The sequence below is a fragment of the Neomonachus schauinslandi genome, chromosome 5 (assembly GCF_002201575.2).
Source record: "Neomonachus schauinslandi chromosome 5, ASM220157v2, whole genome shotgun sequence".
NCBI lineage: Eukaryota > Metazoa > Chordata > Mammalia > Carnivora > Phocidae > Neomonachus > Neomonachus schauinslandi.
This window is the reverse complement of record NC_058407.1, coordinates 79484643-79504225: the sequence shown is the minus strand read 5'-3', so window position 1 is coordinate 79504225 and position 19583 is coordinate 79484643. Positions and strand designations below refer to the sequence as shown.

Sequence of the window (19583 nt, the reverse complement as noted above, 5' to 3'; positions counted from 1 at the left end):
CAGATTCCCCGCTGAGCAGGGAGCCCGATGCGGGACTCCATCCAAAGACGCTGGGATCATGACCTGAGTGGAAGGCAGACACTGAACCGACTGAGCCACCCGCGCACCCCTGGAAGACTTTTTTAATGAATGAAACTGGGAAAGGAAGAAAAGAGAGAGAGAGAATTTGGCTTGCTTCATATAATGAAAGGAGAACAATGACAGTAGTCAGTACTAGTTCTGCTGGTGAAAATTCCCTGAAGTTGAAAGATACTTTAAAACTACTTTGAAAACAGATAATTTTAGCTACCAACACAAAAAGTTACCAATTTAATAAGCAAGAGCTCTAGCTGAAATTTAAGGAAATAATAAAGCTGTAAGATAACCCTAAACAATCAATTGCAGCGCTGCCCAGATTTCCCTAGTCAATGTTCTCTCATATTCATTGTAAATGTCCCTTTTCCAAAGCATACACAATCTCTGTTTATGTCCGTCACACACAGCGGTGGAGCAACTCCACCCCATTTCCATCTGAAGGACAGATGGCCTCGGCACTGCCAAGCTGCACATATTTTTATAAATACTCAATCCTGCACCACGATCAAATCCTGGCGAGACTTTGATCCCTTTCTGGCTGCTTCACACATAAGCTGGGCTCACTCTGAACACTCAAAAGTCAAACAGAAGACAGTGCTGTTGTACGTTACTTTCTAAGCAACGAAGAAACAAAAACATATAAACTTCAATGTTCCTCAATATATATTATAACCAAGTTTACACTAACACTTAAAAAAAATTGAGGAGGGGATTGGGATTGATCTCCCCTTTAGGAATCAGGTGCATTAGACACAACTGACCATCAACTAAGTGTTGGTGCTATGAATAGAACTGAAACAAAGAAGGACTCAATGAATATTTTTCTAATGACACCGGTGGAGATTCAGTCCAATGGCAAGATCTCTGTTAGTCTCGGCAGTGCAGGCTTCTAATTAGCTAGCCATCTCAGGGAGAATCACACCCACCCCAGATGTTTCCTCCACTACTCCACTAGGGCCAACAGCTCGGACACACCAGGCTCAGGAGAATTCACTATCCCAAACTTTGTCGAAAGGGTTTTGTTTGTTTGTTGGTTTGTTTACTTTCCCCAAATTGTACTACTTTAATGGTTATTTTCTAGTCTCCTACCCTAGCACAAATTGTGCATTATAAATTAACGGAGTGAAATAAAAGCTCTTTACTTTCTCCCGCCTAAGGTAAACTCCAGCCAAGGCCTAAATCACAATTTCTAAGTCAGAAAAGAAAATGAACTCTGCAACTGGGGAAAAGAGAATTCGAGTTAAAATAAGACAGCTGTGGAAATGATAAAAATTTTTCAAGCAATTATAAAAATATAATCCCTTTAAAGGTATGGCTTGAAATAGATTCTCTGCACCATCAAAATATTCTAAATATTAATTCAAAAGCACAGCTGACAATGCTAATTAGCTTTCCATATATTGTTTAAAAATTAAAGCAGAAAGGAAAATTGTGATGAGGAAAAGAATTAATTCATCTCACAAAAACAATAACTAGAATATTTTTCAAATGCAACCAAAAATATAATCCAAACTTAGCTTACTTTTATTAAATTAGGAAAATTCTGGTATATATAGTACAGTATAGTGCAATGTGAACTAGGATGTATTTGGGGATTGCTGGTTATTCCCTGCCCCCCCCCCCATTAAGAAAGAACTAATGAATTTACTACAGCAGTCATTCTTCTGGCCTGTAGCAATAATTCCAACTGTGTGCTTTAGTGGAAAGAGTCACATTAAAGTTTAAAACATTTAAAAAAGAAATGTTCCTGGGGTGGCCTGGGTGGCTCAGTCGTTAAGTGTCTGCCTTCAGCTCAGGTCATGGTCCTAGGGTCCTGGGATCGACTCCCGCATCAGGCTCCCTGCTCTGTGTGGAGCCTGCTTCTCCCTCTACCACTCCCCCTACTTGTTCCCTCTCTCTCTGTATCTCTCTCTCTGTCAAATAAATAAATGAAATCTTAAAAAAAAAGTGTTCCTATTTCTCTTCTAAATTAGAATGCAATTGGGATACTACCTTGTTAAGGATGTTTTGTCAGACAGTAAGTGTATGGAGTTCTTTAAAAAACGAATAGTAGAAAGGATGGGCTGTCATTAATGCATTTATCTTTTGTAGCACTCTGCCTAGCGATAGCTAGTTCTCTAAAATGAGCTATATTTATTCACCGGTATTTTGATGATTTGGCTAAGCCACTAATTAGGCTTATCCTGAAAATTTTCTCGATATGACTCATCCTTGCGGTGATTTTAAGATGTAATTGAAATCTATTTCTAATTATTATTCATTAAATATTGCAGATTAGGTGACATTTTTTAATTAGACAAAATCACTGATGGTACCTGCCAGAACCAAATCTCTGAGAACACACATATTGCAGTGATAGGTGCCATGGAAAAAAATGCTTAGATAGATAAACTGACAGGTAGGGGGAAAGGCAACAGAAAGTATCAGCAGGAATTAGAAGCCCTGCTTGGTTGTCAAGCCCTACTGTGCAGACCCATAAGAACTAGAACAGCCGGTGCACAAGGAAGGGGTAACGGGGTGGGCAGTGTGGTGCCTTTTCTGTACCATGTCCCAGTATCCAGGATAAGTCTCTACCAAAGCACTAGTCTGCTTAAATGCAAAGAACACTAAAGATATGAAATGCATCTTTCCTGTGTGGCGCTCCAAGTACATTCAATTAATCCCCAAATTGAATAAAGACTATAATTTTATGGGTTATGCAATAACTACTATTGGCACACCTGACTAGTCATCTGGAAAAAATAAAGCTGATTCCATACCTTCTACCTTATAACTGAATCTAGTCCAGAGAGCTCGCAATTGTAAAGAGCCACACCAAAAACAGAAACAAGCAGACGGAGAAACTAAAGCCATCAAAATTCTCAATGGGAATTTAAAAACATCTTTTAAATCAAGGCCATTCTGAAGATGAAAGAAAACCTGTAAGCCTAATAGAAAATAAATTTCTGTATGCCCAAAAAATAAAATAAAATAAAATTATATGAGCACCGGGTGTTATACACAACTAATGAATCATTGAACACTACATCAAAAACTAATGATGATACAGTGGCTAACTGAACATAATAAAAAAATAAAAATAAATAAATAAAATAAACACTAAAAATAAACAAATAAAATAAAAATTCAAATGACATTAATAAAAAAAAATTTTCAATTGTTACTTATAGGCAAAGAGCGTATTTCCTTAATAAATAAAGGGTTATAATGATTGAGAAACTGTTAAGAAAAAAAAACCTGGGTGCCTGGGTGGCTCAGTTGGTTAAGCGACTGCCTTCGGCCCAGGTCATGATCCTGGAGTCCCGGGATCGAGTCCCAATCGGGCTCCCTGCTTGGCGGGGAGTCTGCTTCTCCCTCTGACCCTCCTCCCTCTCATGCTCTCTGTCTCTCATTCTCTCTCTCTCAAATAAATAAATAAAATCTTTAAAAAAAAAAGAAAAAAAAACCTTTAGAAAAAGTAAGCAAAGTACAAGAAGTGACAATCCACAGAAAAGGAAATGCCAATGACTCAACCATATGGACAGATTATTTTTCTTCACTCATAAAAAGAGAAACACATATATAATAATACTTCTATTTATAATGATATTTTCTACAACAATATTTGTAAGGATATTATCTATAACAATATTTAATTACAAGATTGGCAAAGATCTAAGAATTTGATAACAACACGTTATCGAGGAAGAAAATGCTCTCCTACATCACTGGTGACATGTAAATTAAATGATCTCTACAGACAGCAGTATCTGTCAAAATTAAAATACCTAGAAATTCTACTCGTAGATATTCACCTTATTCTCCCTCATATGCAAAAATGATTAGAAACAACATAAATATCCAGCAATGGGCTTAAATAAATTAGAATATAGGCACATAATAAGATACTATGCAGCCAATGAGAGGAGTAGGATATTCACGCATTTATCTGTATTCATCCATTTATTTTATTCATGCAATGAATACTTATTGGGTACCTACTGAGCTCTAGGTACTATCTCAGGCTCTAAAACTTTATAACAGATAAGCTACTTGGTACTGCTTAGTTAAGACACTTATTCTGCTTTGTGATTTCTGTACCTGTTATATTTACTCCCAGTGTACTAAAAGTTTATTGAGGGCAGGAAATACAGTTTGAGATTGTATTTCCCAAACAATTAAAATAATATGTTTCAAATAATGAGGGATCATTATAAATCCAATGAATCAATGAATATGTGAAAAATATTATAAGATTTTGACATATCTTGTAACTTATTCAGATTTAACTTTTAAAAAGCAATAACGATGTTTTTAAAAACCAGAATCACAGGAGTACATTGTGTCAAACTCATCTTACAATCAACTACATCCTAAGTAGATTAAAACAGATTTGTTTGTTTAATAGACACTGAATTTCTCTCCTCAAAGGGTTACTATTTTCTACATGTTCAAATTTTGGGGGAACAATTGGCTTGAAGATTGATGTTCATTATTCAAACCATTTGTAGAAGATATTTTACAGAATTTCCATTTGGAAAAAAGATTCTGTTGCCAACAAAGTACCCAACATTAATCCCCCCAAATCATTTGAAGATTATGAAACACATGGAGCAAAATTCTTTTTTAAGTGAAATAATATGGAAGTAATTTTTGGATGCTTTTTCTCAAACTACTTCTAACATGTGCTATTGTGTTTTATATAAAAGAGTAAACTGAGGAACAGGAACTGACCAACAGCATTTAAAACTTTACATGGCCTCAATGGCCCTACCATTTCTCAAATCTCAGTGAACATCATGGTGTTCATTTATTGCAGAGGTCCCCTCCTTACTTGTTCCCAAACCAGCCTTAACTTATCTCATTGAGGGTAGAGAATGATAGACACATGTATATCTTACATTCCAGCTAGGCACCCCCGCAGGGAATGGTATTACTGGGAATTCACATTTATTACCCCTGAAGACCCTGTATCTTCCTATCAATTTCAAATTTGACATAACTCAGGAGAAAGTGTAGCAATGGAGGTAACTATCGGTAATTTCTGCAGATACAAATCATTCAAAGCACCTCAGCTTTTAGAAGCTTAGGAAGTTTGTTCGGATAACCCTAATATGATAGGCATGGTACATTCACAGTTGATCACGGCTTCAGTTTTAAATGCTTATGAAGTTTTAACAGAAAAACTGAACATGACATAATAAATGCACAACTGATCACGGCCTCAATACATTCGATAGTTGCTGATAAAAAATTTCTGGAGTATTCATCAAGGAAAAAGAGACAAATGATAGGAAGCACTCTTTCTATAAGGACTTCCCCCCGAACCCTTACTAACTTAATTCACTATCTCCTTACCTTCTTTTTAAGTTATCTGAAAACTGTATGAATTCATTTCATGTACAGCTTAAATTAGCATCTTGATCCATATTTTGTATCTTAAAGGCATCAAATAGATAATGCTTGTTTAAACCAATCTATGATAGCAGAGCATCACAAATGCCTGTGAGCCTGTCAGTTTAGAAGGTGCTGGCTCTGTCCTCACCTGCCTGTGTGACCTTGGGCAAGGTGCTTAACATTGCCAACCTCATATCCCCACTGTAAAATAGGGTAAGAATTATGTCCACATCATAAAGTTTACCACACTGTCCGATACTCAATAAATACTCACTGCTCTCAGGAATGTGAGCACTAAGGAAGTGCTCTTGCCTTTTACTACATTTTGGGTGGGGGGGGGTTGTTGTTTTTTTAAGATTTCATTTATTTATTTGAGAGAGAGAGAGAGGGAGAACACAGAAAGAGAGTGAGAGGGAGAAGCAGACTCCCCACTGAGCAAGGAGCCCAATGTGGGGCTCGATCCCGGGACTCTGGGATCAGGACTTGAGCTGAAAGCAGACACTTAACCTGAGCCACCCAGGGGCCCGCCTTTTACTACCTTTTGTATCTAATGAACAAATCACAAAGAGAATTAGATTAAGACTTTTTGGTGATAGATGAGTTGAGCTTATGCAGTTGAGAGCACTTTACAAATTGTAACGTGTTATGTAAATGTAACTCTACAGAAGGTCCCTGAGTTACAGTGGTTTGACTTAACAATTTTTTGACTTTACAGTGGTGCAAAAGTGAAACACATTTGGTAGAAAATCATACTTTGAATTTTGATCTTTTCCCTTTTCCCAAGCTAATGATGTGCAGTAGGATCCTCCCCCAGGATGCCAGACAGTGGCAGCCAACTGGACCTCCCAGTCAGCCCCACGACCAAGAGGGTTCTGCGTCTGTACGTGAATACCTCAATTCAACACTTTATTAAAGAATAAAGGCTTTGTGTTAGATGATTTTTGCCTAAATGTAGGCTAATGTAAGTGTTCCGAGCACGTTCAATGCAGGCTAGGCTAAGCTATGGTGTTCAGTAGGTTCAGTGTGTTAAATGCGTTTTTCGACTTAGGTATTTTCAAGTTAGGAGGGGTTTGTAGGGATGCAACCCCATCATAAGTTGAGGAGGATCTGCAATAGATATTTGCATTTACAGGAATGTGTTGACCAATTTGTAAATGCCCTGAACATTTGCTTTGTGTTCTCTTGACTTTGTTCTCTTGACTTTTGCTTAAATATGTATCCTCTTTGGGGTACTTGGGTGGCTCAGTCGTTAAGCGTCTGCCTTCAGCTCAGGTCATGATCCCGGGACTCCAGGATCATGACCTGAGATGAAGGCAGTCGCTTAACCAACTGAGCCACCCAGGCGCCCCAATAAATAAAATCTTTAAAAAAATATGTATTCTCTTTGTTCTCTCTAATATTATAAATTCTTATGTATTTGAATTGTGTTAAATTGTAGTGCCTCTTTGTGTTCTTAAAGAGTTGCTGAAACACAAAAATGTTTTTGCAACTGAGTCGTAAAACTTCAGATTAATCCCCACTCAGCAAGCCAAACTGCCAAGCTCTAGTTTATACGTTAGGGCTTCCTAAGGTAGGACTTCTCGGGTAACGCAGTACAGCATAAACTTTATACTCAGAGACACTTAGACTTTCAACCCAACTCAACTACTTATTAATTGGACAAGTTACTTAACATTTCTGAGCCTAAATTTCACTATCTGCAAAATTCCTAGCCCATGGATTACTGTCAGTCAACAAACACTCATTAACCTGTGTAGTTGGTGTCAGACACTTCCAGGCCCTACCAGTTAGTGAATAAGGCAAAGTCCCTGCTTTTGTAGTTTACATTCTAATGGGAGAAGCAGACAACAAGAAGGAAAAATAAATAAATAGACAAACAAACAAGATGCTTTCAAATAGTGCTATGTGCTAAGAGGGGAAAAAAAATAATAGGATAAGGAGTAGGAAGAAGCTGGGACACTGTATATGGGATGTTCTGGAACATTTCACTGAGCACTTCTATTTTGAGCATGTGACAATCGGGGGGAAGAGGATCCAGAGAGAGGAAACAGCACACACAAATGCCCTGAGATGAGAAAAAAATCTGGTGTAGATTAGAAACAGGAGGAGGGCCAGTGTGGGTGGGGCAGCGGAGTCGGGAGAGGACGAGTGAAGGAAAAGATAGAAAAAGAAGAGGCTCGGATGCAATCTCTATCAAAATACCATCAACTTTTTTCAAAGAAATGGAACAAATAATCCTAAAATCTGTATGGAACCTGAAAAGACCCCGAATTGCCAGAGGAATGTTGAAAAAGAAAAGCAAAGCCGGCGGCATCACAATTCCAGACTTCCAGCTCTATTACAAAGCTGTCATCATCAAGACAGTATGGTACTGGCACAAAAACAGACACATAGATCAATGGAACAGAATAGAGAGCCCAGAAATGGACCCTCAACTCTATGGTCAACTAATCTTTGACAAAGCAGGAAAGAATGTCCAATGGAAAAAAGACAGTCTCTTCAACAAATGGTGTTGGGAAAATTGGACAGCCACAGGCAGAAGAATGAAACTGGACCATTTCCTTACACCACACACAAAAATAGACTCAAAATGGTTGAAAGACCTAAATGTGAGACAGGAGTCCATCAGAATCCTAAAGGAGAACACAGCTAGCAACCTCTTCGACCTCAGCCGCAGCAACTTCTTCCTAGAAACATTGCCAAAGGCAAAGGAAGCAAGGGAAAGAATGAAGTATTGGGACTTCATCAAGATAAACAGCTTTTGCACAGCAAAAGAAACAGTCAACAAAACCAAAAGAGAACTGACAGAATGGGAGAAGATATTTGCAAATGACATATCAGATAAAGGGCTAGTATCCAAAAATCTATAAAGAACTTATCAAACTCAACACCCAAAGAATAAATAATCCAATCAAGAAATGGCAGAAGACATGAACAGACATTTTTGCAAAGAAGACATCCAAATGGCCAGCAGACACATGAAAAAGTGCTCCCCATCGCTCGGCATCAGGGAAATCCAAATCAAAACCTCAATGAGATACCACCTCACACCAGTCAGAATGGCTAAAATTAACGAGCCAGGAAATGACAGATGTTGGCAAGGATGCAGAGAAAGGGGAACCCTCCTACACTGTTGGTGGGGATGCAAGCTGGTGCAGCCACTCTGGAAAACAGTATGGAGGTTCCTCAAAAAGTTGAAAATAGAGCTACCATATGATCCAGCAATTGCACTACTGGGTATTTACCCCAAAGATACAAAAGTAGGGATCTGAAAGGGTATGTGCACCCCGATGTTTATAGCAGCAATGTCCACAATAGCCAAACTGTGGAAGGAGCCAAGATGTCCATCGACAGATGAATGGATAAAGAAGATGTGGTATATACATACAATGGAATACTATGCAGCCATCAAAAAAAAAATGAAATCTTGCCATTTGCAACGACGTGGATGGAACTAGAGGGTGGTATGCTAAGTGAAATAAGTCAATCAGAGAACGACATGTATCATATGATCTTACTGATATGAGGAATTCTTAATCTCAGGAAACAAACTGAGGGTTGCTGGAGTGGTGGCGGGGGGGAGGGATGGGTTGGCTGGGTGATAGACATTGGGGAGGGTATGTGCTATGGTGAGTGCTGTGAATTATGTAAGACTGTTGAATCGCAGACCTGTACCTCTGAAACAAATAATACATTATATGTTTTAAAAAAAGAAGAAGAAGAAGATAGCAGGAAGGGAAAAATGAAGGGGGGGAAATCGGAGGGGGAGACGAACTGTGAGAGACTATGGACTCTGAGAAACAAACTGAGGGTTCTAGAGGGGAGGGGGGTGGGGGGATGGGTTAGCCTGGTGATGGGTATTAAAGAGGGTATGTACTGAATGGAGCACTGGGTGTTATACGCAAACAATGAATCATGGAACACTACATCCAAAAAAAAAAAAAGAAGAGGCTCAGATGATCAAGGACTTTCTAAGCCATGGTAAGGAATACAAATTTCAAGTGCAATGGACAGTAGGTGAGTGATATGATTTGATGTACATTTTAAGATCATTCTAACTGCTGTGTAAGGAATGGATGCTAGCAAGACAGGAGTGGGGTGGGGAGTTCAGTAAGAAAATGCTTCTGTAATCCATGTCACATGACGGTGAATTTGGACAAGGGCGTCACACAAGATAAAGAAAAAGATAAATTTTGGAAGTGAAGTCAGTAGAACCTGCTCTTGTGTTTAATGGGAGTGAACAAAAGAGAACAATCAAATGTGATCAGTATGGTTTTCAAAGATTACTAACTGTAAAATAGTTATTCTTTAGAGTGGGACAAAAATCTGCCTCTCGCAGCTACCCTATATTAGTTTTAACCTTATCCCTGTGAAAGAAGTCCATGATCACCTTCAAACGTTGAAAGATTCTTATGTCTTCCCTCAGACTTCTCTCCTTTGCCTAAATATTTCAAGTGTTTTCAATCGCTATTCAAGTAAGGTGGGTCTAGATCACTTTACTACTGTGGATGCTCACTTCTGAATGCCTCTCACGTTCATTATGTTTTTCTTTGCGCAGCAATTCATGAACAAGCAAAAAAAGAGGTGGTCTAACTATCACAAAGCGGGATTTGCTTTTCACATTCTTCATCCTAGACAATAGCTTTTTATTCATGTCTTTGTGACTCATAATCACTGTCCCTGAAAGTCTAATAGGGGAAATAAGATGAGGACTTAGGATGGGATACAATAGGATCAAAGGAAGACCGTAAGAAAAGTACAAGAGGTCAAATGGGGCCAAGTTCAGCTCTAGATATGGGAGTTAAGAAGGGCTTTCATGGAGGAATTTGAATAAAAAATTTCGAATAATGGGAAAGATGCTGACAGGTGGTGGTGGTGGAAACTGGAGAGAGAAAGAAAAAGAACAAAACAGAGAATGAGAAAGAACGAAACAGAGAATGAGAAAGTAAGTACAGCGTGAGCAAGGCATGGGGCATCATATCTGTCCACGGTCACACAAGGTATGTGGAAACCAGCGAGCAAGGAAGTCAGAAAGGTAAGGGAGGGCTGTGCTGTAGGGGCTATGAATGTGACAATGGGAAATCCAACCTCAAGAGTTTGTTAGACAAAGGGGCAGGGCTGAAGGCTGGGGGCTTCAAGGAGATTACTCTGGCAGCAGATTTCTTTAGGTGAAGAAAGACAGGAGGAAAGAACACTGAATAATTCCTACAGGGGTCCAGGAAGGAAGTGATGAGGGGTTAAACAAGGCCTTTATGGAGGGGAAGGAAGGAGAGGTAGAAATGCAGAGGGATAATAGTGGGGATAAAATTTCCAGGGCTTCCTAACTGCTCAAGGGGAAAGAACAAACCAGGAAGAGAAAGAAAACGTGCCTTCTCGGGCGCCTGGGTGGCTCAGTTGGTTAAGCGACTGCCTTTGGCTCAGGTCATGATCCTGGAGTCCCGGGATCGAGTCCCGCATCGGGCTCCCTGCTCGGTGGGGAGTCTGCTTCTCCCTCTGACCCTCCCCCCTCTCATGTGCTCTGTCTCTCATTCTCTCTCTCAAATAAATAAATAAAATCTTTAAAAAAAAAATAAAAAAAGAAAACGTGCCTTCTCACAAAGATAAAACTGAGATTTTACACAAAAACATCATTCTTCCAAACCTACCTTGATTACAGACTTAGATATAATTTTTGACTTCCTATCTATCACACATGTCTTTAAAGCATAACAAAAAGTTACTAAACTATCCTGCTAAATCATAAGGTTTGGGCCAGTAGAGGATTGGTAGGAAATGAAATCTTATAATGGAAATTAAAGATATATTTAGACTAATATAGTGTCAGTGACTATTTTAAATCCCAAAGCACAAGAAACACCACTAAAGTAGGAAGTCAGATGGAAAGCACAGCATGGGGTCTCCCCTGTGGCTGAAAGTTCTTCATCTCAATTTTTAAATGTTTTGAACAGTATGCCTTCTATGCTCTGTGGAGGGCCAACTGGTGTTTCCCACCCCCCGCCCATTGCATTTGCTAATACTGAGAGAGCAAGAGGAGGAGGACAAGATGGACGAGAAGAAAAAGAAGGAGGTGGAAGAGGAGGAGGACAGAGAGAGAAAGAAGGAAGAAGAGGGGAGGCTGCCTTAAAATGTTAAAATACAGAAATATACTTGGCAGCTAGGACAATGTATTCCTATGTAAAGAAAAAAAAAAGAAAGAGCATCATCTTATTTCTTTGTTTTTCCTTGGGATTTTATCTTTTAATGGTTAGTCTATTTCCCAGATGACTTCATCCAAATAAAAATGCTGTTAGTACTGTTTCATTATAGCTTAAAAAGTATATTATTAAAGACTCAGAGGTTACACTAAAGCATGAACAACAGAACCAGATTCACCTATAATTTCACCACTCAGATAATCAATGTTAATATTTCACTTATATCCTTCTGGACATTTTGTTATGTGTATCTTTTTAAAGTAAGAATTAGCTTCTCTTCTGTGTCCTTCTTTATTTTTAACACGATACCTATTGTGGCCTCTTCCTTTATTTCTCCCCTTCTTGAAAGGTTCAGTCCTAAAGTCTGTAGGAGGAGCAGAGCAAAGTTAAGCGTCAGCGCTGGGCAAGAAGTGCACATAGGGATGAGGTGATCCAGAGCTTCTGACTCCAAAAAGAAGTGGAAGGTGCCTGCATAGGAGGCTGCCCACGGTGGAGAATCAGAACTTGACGGGGTGAAGAGCATGTCAGCCGCTGGGAGGACAGCCTGGCACAGGGTACCAAGGATGATGTGGGGATGCATGTGAAGGAGTGAGCCAGCAGAGTCAGAGGCCACGGCCGTGGAAAGAAGATCCCTCAGCAGCCTGAGGGAACCTATGGGAGGTAAGGACGATGCCTTCACAGAGGGTCACACTGCCAAGGGACACATCCTGGTGGGGTCTGGCCCTGCATGTGGTACCTAAGCCCAAGTGGGCTGTGAGGAGGAAGGATGTGTGTGGAGGAGGGTTCCCAGGCAGGTTGAAGCATTAAATTTATCAAGTATTTGAGGAGAGCCAGCATCTTCACAAAAGGAACTTTTAAATCCAGTAATAGTAAAGCTCTTCCTTTATTAAACATTTTTATAGCCCTCAAAATAGTATTATAATATTCTTCTCTCATGTTTTTGTTAACTTTTGTCTTAAGTATTATTTTTCATTATTATTGTGAATAATGTCTTTTACACACTGTTTCTTTTTGGTATATAGAAAATCTATCCAGTTTAATACTTATTTATAATTAATCACTGAGATGAACTCTTTTAGTTCTAAAATTTTTAAATTGATCCTCTTAGGTTATCTTAGGTTATTTATTCAAATTAAAGTTGAGCAGTCATTAAATCTTGTTAATATACAGTCACTTACGTCAAATTGCAGATGGGGGAAAGACCAAAAAATTTTAAATGGCCATTAATTAGTTAAATCATTGATTCATTTATCAAATATTTACTGAGCATATACTATAGCCCTAGCCAAGTTACCTAATCTGGATAATTCTGTTTTTCTCAACTGTACAATGTAAATTATCAAAGAACCTATCCAAGCATTAAATGAGACAAATCAAGCAAATTGCTTAGCAATGCACATGGCAAGTGCTCAATAAATGTCAGCGGTGATGACAAACACTATAAACTGCCCTTCCCGGTGCTGTATTAGTTGAGAGAATGGCCAAGCTCCTCTGTTTGCTTTTTTAAGCCCATTATTTCTTTTCCTGCCTCCCCTCCACCATCTGGAGTATGGCCCTAATTAACCTGAAAGAAAGGATTTTTCAGAGGGGCGCCTGGCTGGCTCAGTCAGTTAAACATCTGCCTTTGGCTCAGGTCATGATCTCAGGGTCCTGGGATTGAGCCCCACGTCGAGCCCTGTGTCGAGCCCCACACTGAGCCCCACATTGGGCTCCCTGCTCAGCAGGGAGCCTGCTTCTCCCTCTCCCTCTGGTGCTCCCCCTGCTTGTGCTCTCTCTTGAATAAATAAATAAATAAGAATCCTTAGGAAGGAAGGAAGGAAGGAAGGAAGGAAGGAAGGAAGGAAGGAAGGAAGGAAGGAAGGAAGGAAGGAAGGAAAGAGGAATATATGAGAAACTCCCTCTAAAATCTACTAACCTTCCCTTAGCTGTAATCCCCTTGCCTTCCATTTCATTTGTAATTTCTGAAGGTTTCTATACACAACAGGCCCTTAGTAAATACTGATGGATTTCAGACCAAACTGGAAAACTAAAAAACCCTTAAAAGGTCCCACTGCCCTCTGAACGTATTAGTATGTCAGGCTACTTAATGGACAAGACAGTTCCATAACGAAATCTGAGACAAGAACGAAACTAAACTCATCCCTGTAAAATCTTACTGAGCTGTGTTAAAGTGTCATATGCAATATTACAATTAGAAATACAATTAAGAATAAATACATTTTGAAATTTTGAAAAAAGAAATACAAGAATCATCTTCCCCTCCCACAAAGTACGCCACAATGTTCAGAACTGTTTGCTGGTCATTGCTCTTCAGCTTTGGAGAAACCATACCTGCTTTTTCTTATTAAGTTGTAAACTGGAAAGCCGCTTGTATTGGTTACTAGCCAAAAGTCCAATCTCTTTCACAAAATGTAAGAGTGAGTAAAACCCAACATTCTGACTTACCCACTTCGGCCAAAGTTCTGATACAAGACTCCACGGAGGATTTCTGTGCGGGATTTGGCCAGGTACAATTGTAAATTCTGAAGGCAGACTGCAGCAGCTGAATAAAAACAGGCTGATGTGTCTGAAAACAGAAAGAAAGTAGGCAAATAGGCCACTAAAGCCATTAACACTCCTAACATGGCATCTGTGCATTAGCAAAAAGGCTCATCAAAATAAAACACAACCCAGTATTTTTTGAGCATCAGCGCCACTGACAGAGTATCTCATTCAACAACTATTTATTATGTACCCACTTCATGACAGGCACCATGCCAGACACTATAGAAAATCGATTATTTGCATTTTAACTATACACTTAATCAGAAAAAATTGGCATTTCTTGAAGCCAATGACATGAATTTAAATATTTTTTAATATCTCTATTTTGTTTCCGAGTATAAGTAGAGCAGGTGTTCTGAGTTTGTTTATTTGACTGTATGTTTTGGTTTCATATGATGTGCAAGGACAGGAGACAACAATTTTGACCTACAGAAACAATTTCATATGGTTCTAGTAATTTAAAAGTTTTCCCTAAAGAAAGTACAATTCAAAATGAAATTTTTATAAGGGTAATACATGATCACTATAGAATTTTGGGGAACCACAGAAATGAAAATCACCAATACTCCTACCATGTAGAGATAATCAGTATAAACATTTTGAAGATATTTACCTCCTGAGTTTTCCTATGTATATAGGCACATATGTTCTTTACACATACAGATTTGGATGATACTCTAATGCAATTCTGGGGACTGTTTCACTTAATATTACTTCACAATCATTTTCTTTAGTCATACATATTTCTTTTAAAACATGATTTCCATTTGTTATGTAATAAGCCATCCTACAGACACACCATAATTTATTTAGCTATTCTATTTGTGGTCATTTAAGGTCGAAGCCAATTTTTAAGTATTATAAATACTTGAATGAAAATCTTAGGATATAAATTTCTTCTAATTCCAGACTAATTCTTAGTATATAAATTCCTGCTAATTACTAAGGTGGAATTTATTGAGTCAAAATGCGTATCCTTTGAAAGAATCATTTATTGCAACACTTGGCAAACAGCCAATATACTGATATGAATGTTTCTTGTTATACTTGGAGGGAGAACAGGAATAATTCAATTTGAAGATGGGGCCTCTTTACTTAAAATAAAACTTGGTAAACTCAGAAACAGCATAATAGTAAATAATATGAGAGAAAAGTGACCTTCAGAAGTGTAGGAAATGACTTCCTGACCAGATTAAAGTTTATTCCTACTCAAATAAGGTAAATGAACTCTGTGTGACAGAATGCTCCTGTGTTTGTTTACGTTACCTGGAGGCTGGTACTGTTGTCTGAAAAGGGGGAATTAAAGAAGCCGCTCACAATGTTCATTATTGACTCAGTGACACACTTCTCCAAGAAGGTGTCTGCGTGTTTCCGGTCTGTGGTTGTGTTGCAAACCTGGAGAGAAAAATTGAACAACTCAATACATTCTACCACATCTTTGAATTCTAACTCAGTACTGAAACCTTGTAAAAATTGCTCTGAAATTGTTATTTATAACATTTCTTCTGCTTTTGAAAGTTGCTTTGAATAGACATATTTCTGCCAAACATCTATTAAAATTGTATCATTCTGCCATAGCTGCTCCTTTAAGTTTGGTTGTCATTTCATCCTTGGAAGAATTCTTTCACAAACGCCCCCAGTCCCTTTCTCCTGCTCTGCTTCTCCCTACTTTTGCACACCAACCTTCTCCCTCTGTTCTCAAGCATGGCTTTGCTGGAAACGCCCTTCCATCTTCCACTTAATGTGAGGAAATCAAAGAGGAACAGTCATTATAAGAAAGTGGTGGGCGCCTGGGTGGCTCAGTTGGTTGAGCAACTGCCTTCGACTCAGGTCATGGTCCTGGAGTCCCGGGATCGAGTCCCACATCGGGCTCCCTGCTCAGCAGGGAGTCTGCTTCTCCCTCTGACCCTCCCCCCTCTCATGTGCTCTCTCTCTCTCTCTCAAATAAATAAATAAAATCTTTAAAAAAAAAAAAGAAAGTGGTGAATGTGATTAATGGTGGTTTATATCTCTACATATTTTCACTTATAAAACCTGGCCCAAATTGGAGGATGCAAACAGAAAATATTTGGCAAGGGAAGTAGAAAGCTACAAGAAGATATAACTCTTTCCAACACTTCAGACCTTTTCATCTATAGCATAGATGCTCCGGGAAGCACCGAAGTGTGCCTTTGCATGCTTCCTTCCCTGAGTAGGGCTGAGCAAGAAGAGACAATACTAGCACTAAGGATAAACCAGAAAAGAATACAGGCCTGGTTTCTGCCCTGATTTTTTATGTGATTAAATGAGGCAGAAATTGGTCATTTTGTGAAACAAACCACAAATTTCCAAATATGTCAGGGTAGACAAATTGCAAAAGCTAAGATACATGATTAAAAACAAATGAAAAAAAGCTGGCTAATAAAAAGAACCATGAAGATAAAAAGAAGAAAAAAGTGGAGGGGAAAAGCATAGGGTATGAGAAAACCCCAAAAAACTGGGGCAGAGTAACAACATTTAAATATTCACAGTGATGGTGGGGAAATATGGTGGCCAGATGTTCCAGATGTTCTTAGACAATCCAAATTTCTACATCATTTCTTTTTCTTTTCAGTAAGGTGATTCATCAAAAAGAATAAGTAATTATAACTTAATTTGATATTGCTTTAAAAACCTTTCACACAAATAAGTTCACAAAAGAGAAAAATTCCCTTCTCAAATGTGTGTCCCAAAGTTTTGGTTGGGGAAATAACAGTATTTGCCGAATGCAGGTAAAAGAAAGAGTACGGGGATTGCTTTGCTTCTAAATCACTTCCCATCAGGGCTCTTCATTTTTTCCTCATCTATTAAGTGACACCTCCCTCACAGGGTTGTATGAGAACTAATTTCACAGTTATTGTAGGGAACAGTGCAATTAAAGGAAATAAATGATGTCAAATTATGCAATCTTTTAGCCAGCATTCAAGCAGGTAACATAATGCCTGGCATATACAACATGTTCAATTAATGTTTGGGACATGAATGAATCAATTCACTTTAAAAATGAAAGAATAAGAAAGAACAGGACTCTTATGTTGTTTCAGGTTCACTCTGGGTTAGGCTATATTTGTGGAACAACAGGACTAAAACTGAGTGTGGTCTCAGCACTAATATAAAATTAGTTATCCCATGATGGATATAACATAGAATTTATTTCGTTTAGTATTTTTCCAGCACTGGCTTTGATACTGAAATTTTCTGATTCACAGGATAAAAATATGTTAAAGTTGAAGAGGTAGCTGACCAAATCTACCATAACCAGCCCAAATAAGCTTCTTCCTCATTCAGTGACATTTCACACAATTGTGGGGGGCTCTGCCGAGCTATTGCAGTACCACCCTGAATTACCTGCAACTGGACATTTGCTAAAGCACCACTAAGAAATTTGCTTTCATCAGTGGATTAGTAAAAGTAATCTATTTCTAGATAAAGACTTTCCTCAAAATCCTGGGTTTACAAAGCAATGTGGAACCTATTCCTCAATCCATTTGAACAAGAAATTCTAACAATTTTTCAAGATATTTTTTCTGCCCCATATGAATGATAATATTTTTGTACCTCCAGAAACTTGCATCCCACATTGCAATATCATGGATAGGCAAGAGATGCAAGAAGCCACTTTACTTATTAAAATCTTTTAAAACTTTCCAGGAAAAAAAAGAACCCCCAAAATAACATTATTTCTTTATCCATTCTTTCATTTATTTTTACTGCCTCGTTCCAATAAAGATCGGAAATGATTCAAAAAAATGATACCACATGAAATTAACTTTGATGTGTAATACATGTATTTTCAAAATTTCAATCTATTTGCACATATTATTCGCATACCATTATTTCCTACAAAGCATGGCCCGTGTGATTCTCTAAACACTTATTTTAAAAGGTTATGTGATGAGCACTGGGTGTTATATGCAACTAATGAATCGTTGAACACTACATCAAAAACTAATGATGTACTATATGTTGGCTAATGGAACATAATAAAGATAAATAAAGTTGGAACTTTGAGGAATTGCAAAAACTAAAAATAAATAAAAATAAAAGGTAATATTTATTCCATCATACCAATGCACCATCATGCTTTAAATCTATTTTTGGAATAAATTGAGGTATACATAACCAAAAATATAAATCATTTTCTTATTTTCCTAGTTATTTCCTTCTTGCTAGTCTTTTATGTGATTTCCCTAATTTTTTTTTTTTGCAACTATAACGAATTGTGCAAAATTCTTACATTTACTTTCAGATTTTTGGTGGATATCCTACCAAAAGAGGAATCACCAGATGAGGATATAGAAACAATTTTGTACTGTCACTGGGTTGATCCTCTAAAATAACAAATGTACAATGTTATCAACAACCTATGTGTGGATATACAGGATGGTCCCTCATTATTTCCAACTAGCTCTTGTTTTCAGGCTCTGGTTGGGATCAGCTGATGTGAGGCACTGGCAGAACAGAGTAGGAGAGAGAGAATTCAGGGACCTACTGGACCTCTGCTTCCAACTCCATCTTCTTCCCCTCACAGAGGTTCTGGCAGTGTCTGAATTTCTGGGTGCAGCCCCCACTGAGCCCTTCAGCAGTGTCCCCAGTAACAATGGCGCTGCCTTCGCCCCTTCATGCCTGGGTGCAAACAGCTTTTCAGTGTCCCCAATTCCAGGGTGCTCCCCTGTGCCTTCTTGGTCCCCTTCACGCTGCCCACACCTCCTGGAGGATGCCATCTGGTTCCCACGGAAACTGACTGTTCCCACCTGTAAATTATCATTATTTTCGCCCATTTAATGATACCTAAAATTTATTTTGTGTTTCTGACATTGCTAATGAGGGTTGGCACTTTCCACATAATCACTTCATGCCGATATTTTGTCACGTACGGATGATTCAAAATCCTCTAACCACTTTAAGTGAGACCTGGATAATGACTGACACATGACATAGCATTTTAACATATTTTTCATAATAAGCTCTTTTGGATTATCATTTCACATATATTTTTCACATTCTGATTTTTTTATTTAGAATGTTCATTAAATTTCATTGTGTCAATTCTTAGCATTCAGGCACTATTTTTATTTAGATTGTTTCTATTTATTTAATATAAAGAAGAAAAAAACCTCCCTTCCACAAAAGCAAAGGATATTCTATACATTTGTTTTTTTTTTTTTTTGGAGTCCTCCTCCATCCCTGTACGCATCCTGACTCCCATTTAACTATTTACGCTATCTAGGAGTTTGCTGCTGTAGTGACCTGATTTTTGGATTCTGATCAATTTTTTCCAATATTGATATCCATCCAACTGTCCTCCAAACATTTACTGAACAGTGATTTCTTGTCTCACCCTTAGGTTGCTTGAGGTTTGTGTTATATCACTAA

The 19583-nt window shown here is 38.3% G+C and overlaps 1 protein-coding gene across 1 annotated transcript in view; it reads right to left on the bottom strand.

The window, feature by feature from the left end:
* The window catches only part of ITPR2 (inositol 1,4,5-trisphosphate receptor type 2), a 482328-nt gene that overhangs the window by 233906 nt on the left and 228839 nt on the right, over positions 1-19583 (bottom strand). Inside the window, exons 33-34 of the mRNA XM_044915443.1 lie at positions 15456-15584; positions 14091-14211 (exon numbers count right to left, since the gene is read on the bottom strand). Of these exons, the coding sequence (XP_044771378.1) occupies positions 14091-14211; positions 15456-15584 (250 nt within the window). The remainder of the gene's footprint in view (positions 1-14090; positions 14212-15455; positions 15585-19583) is intronic.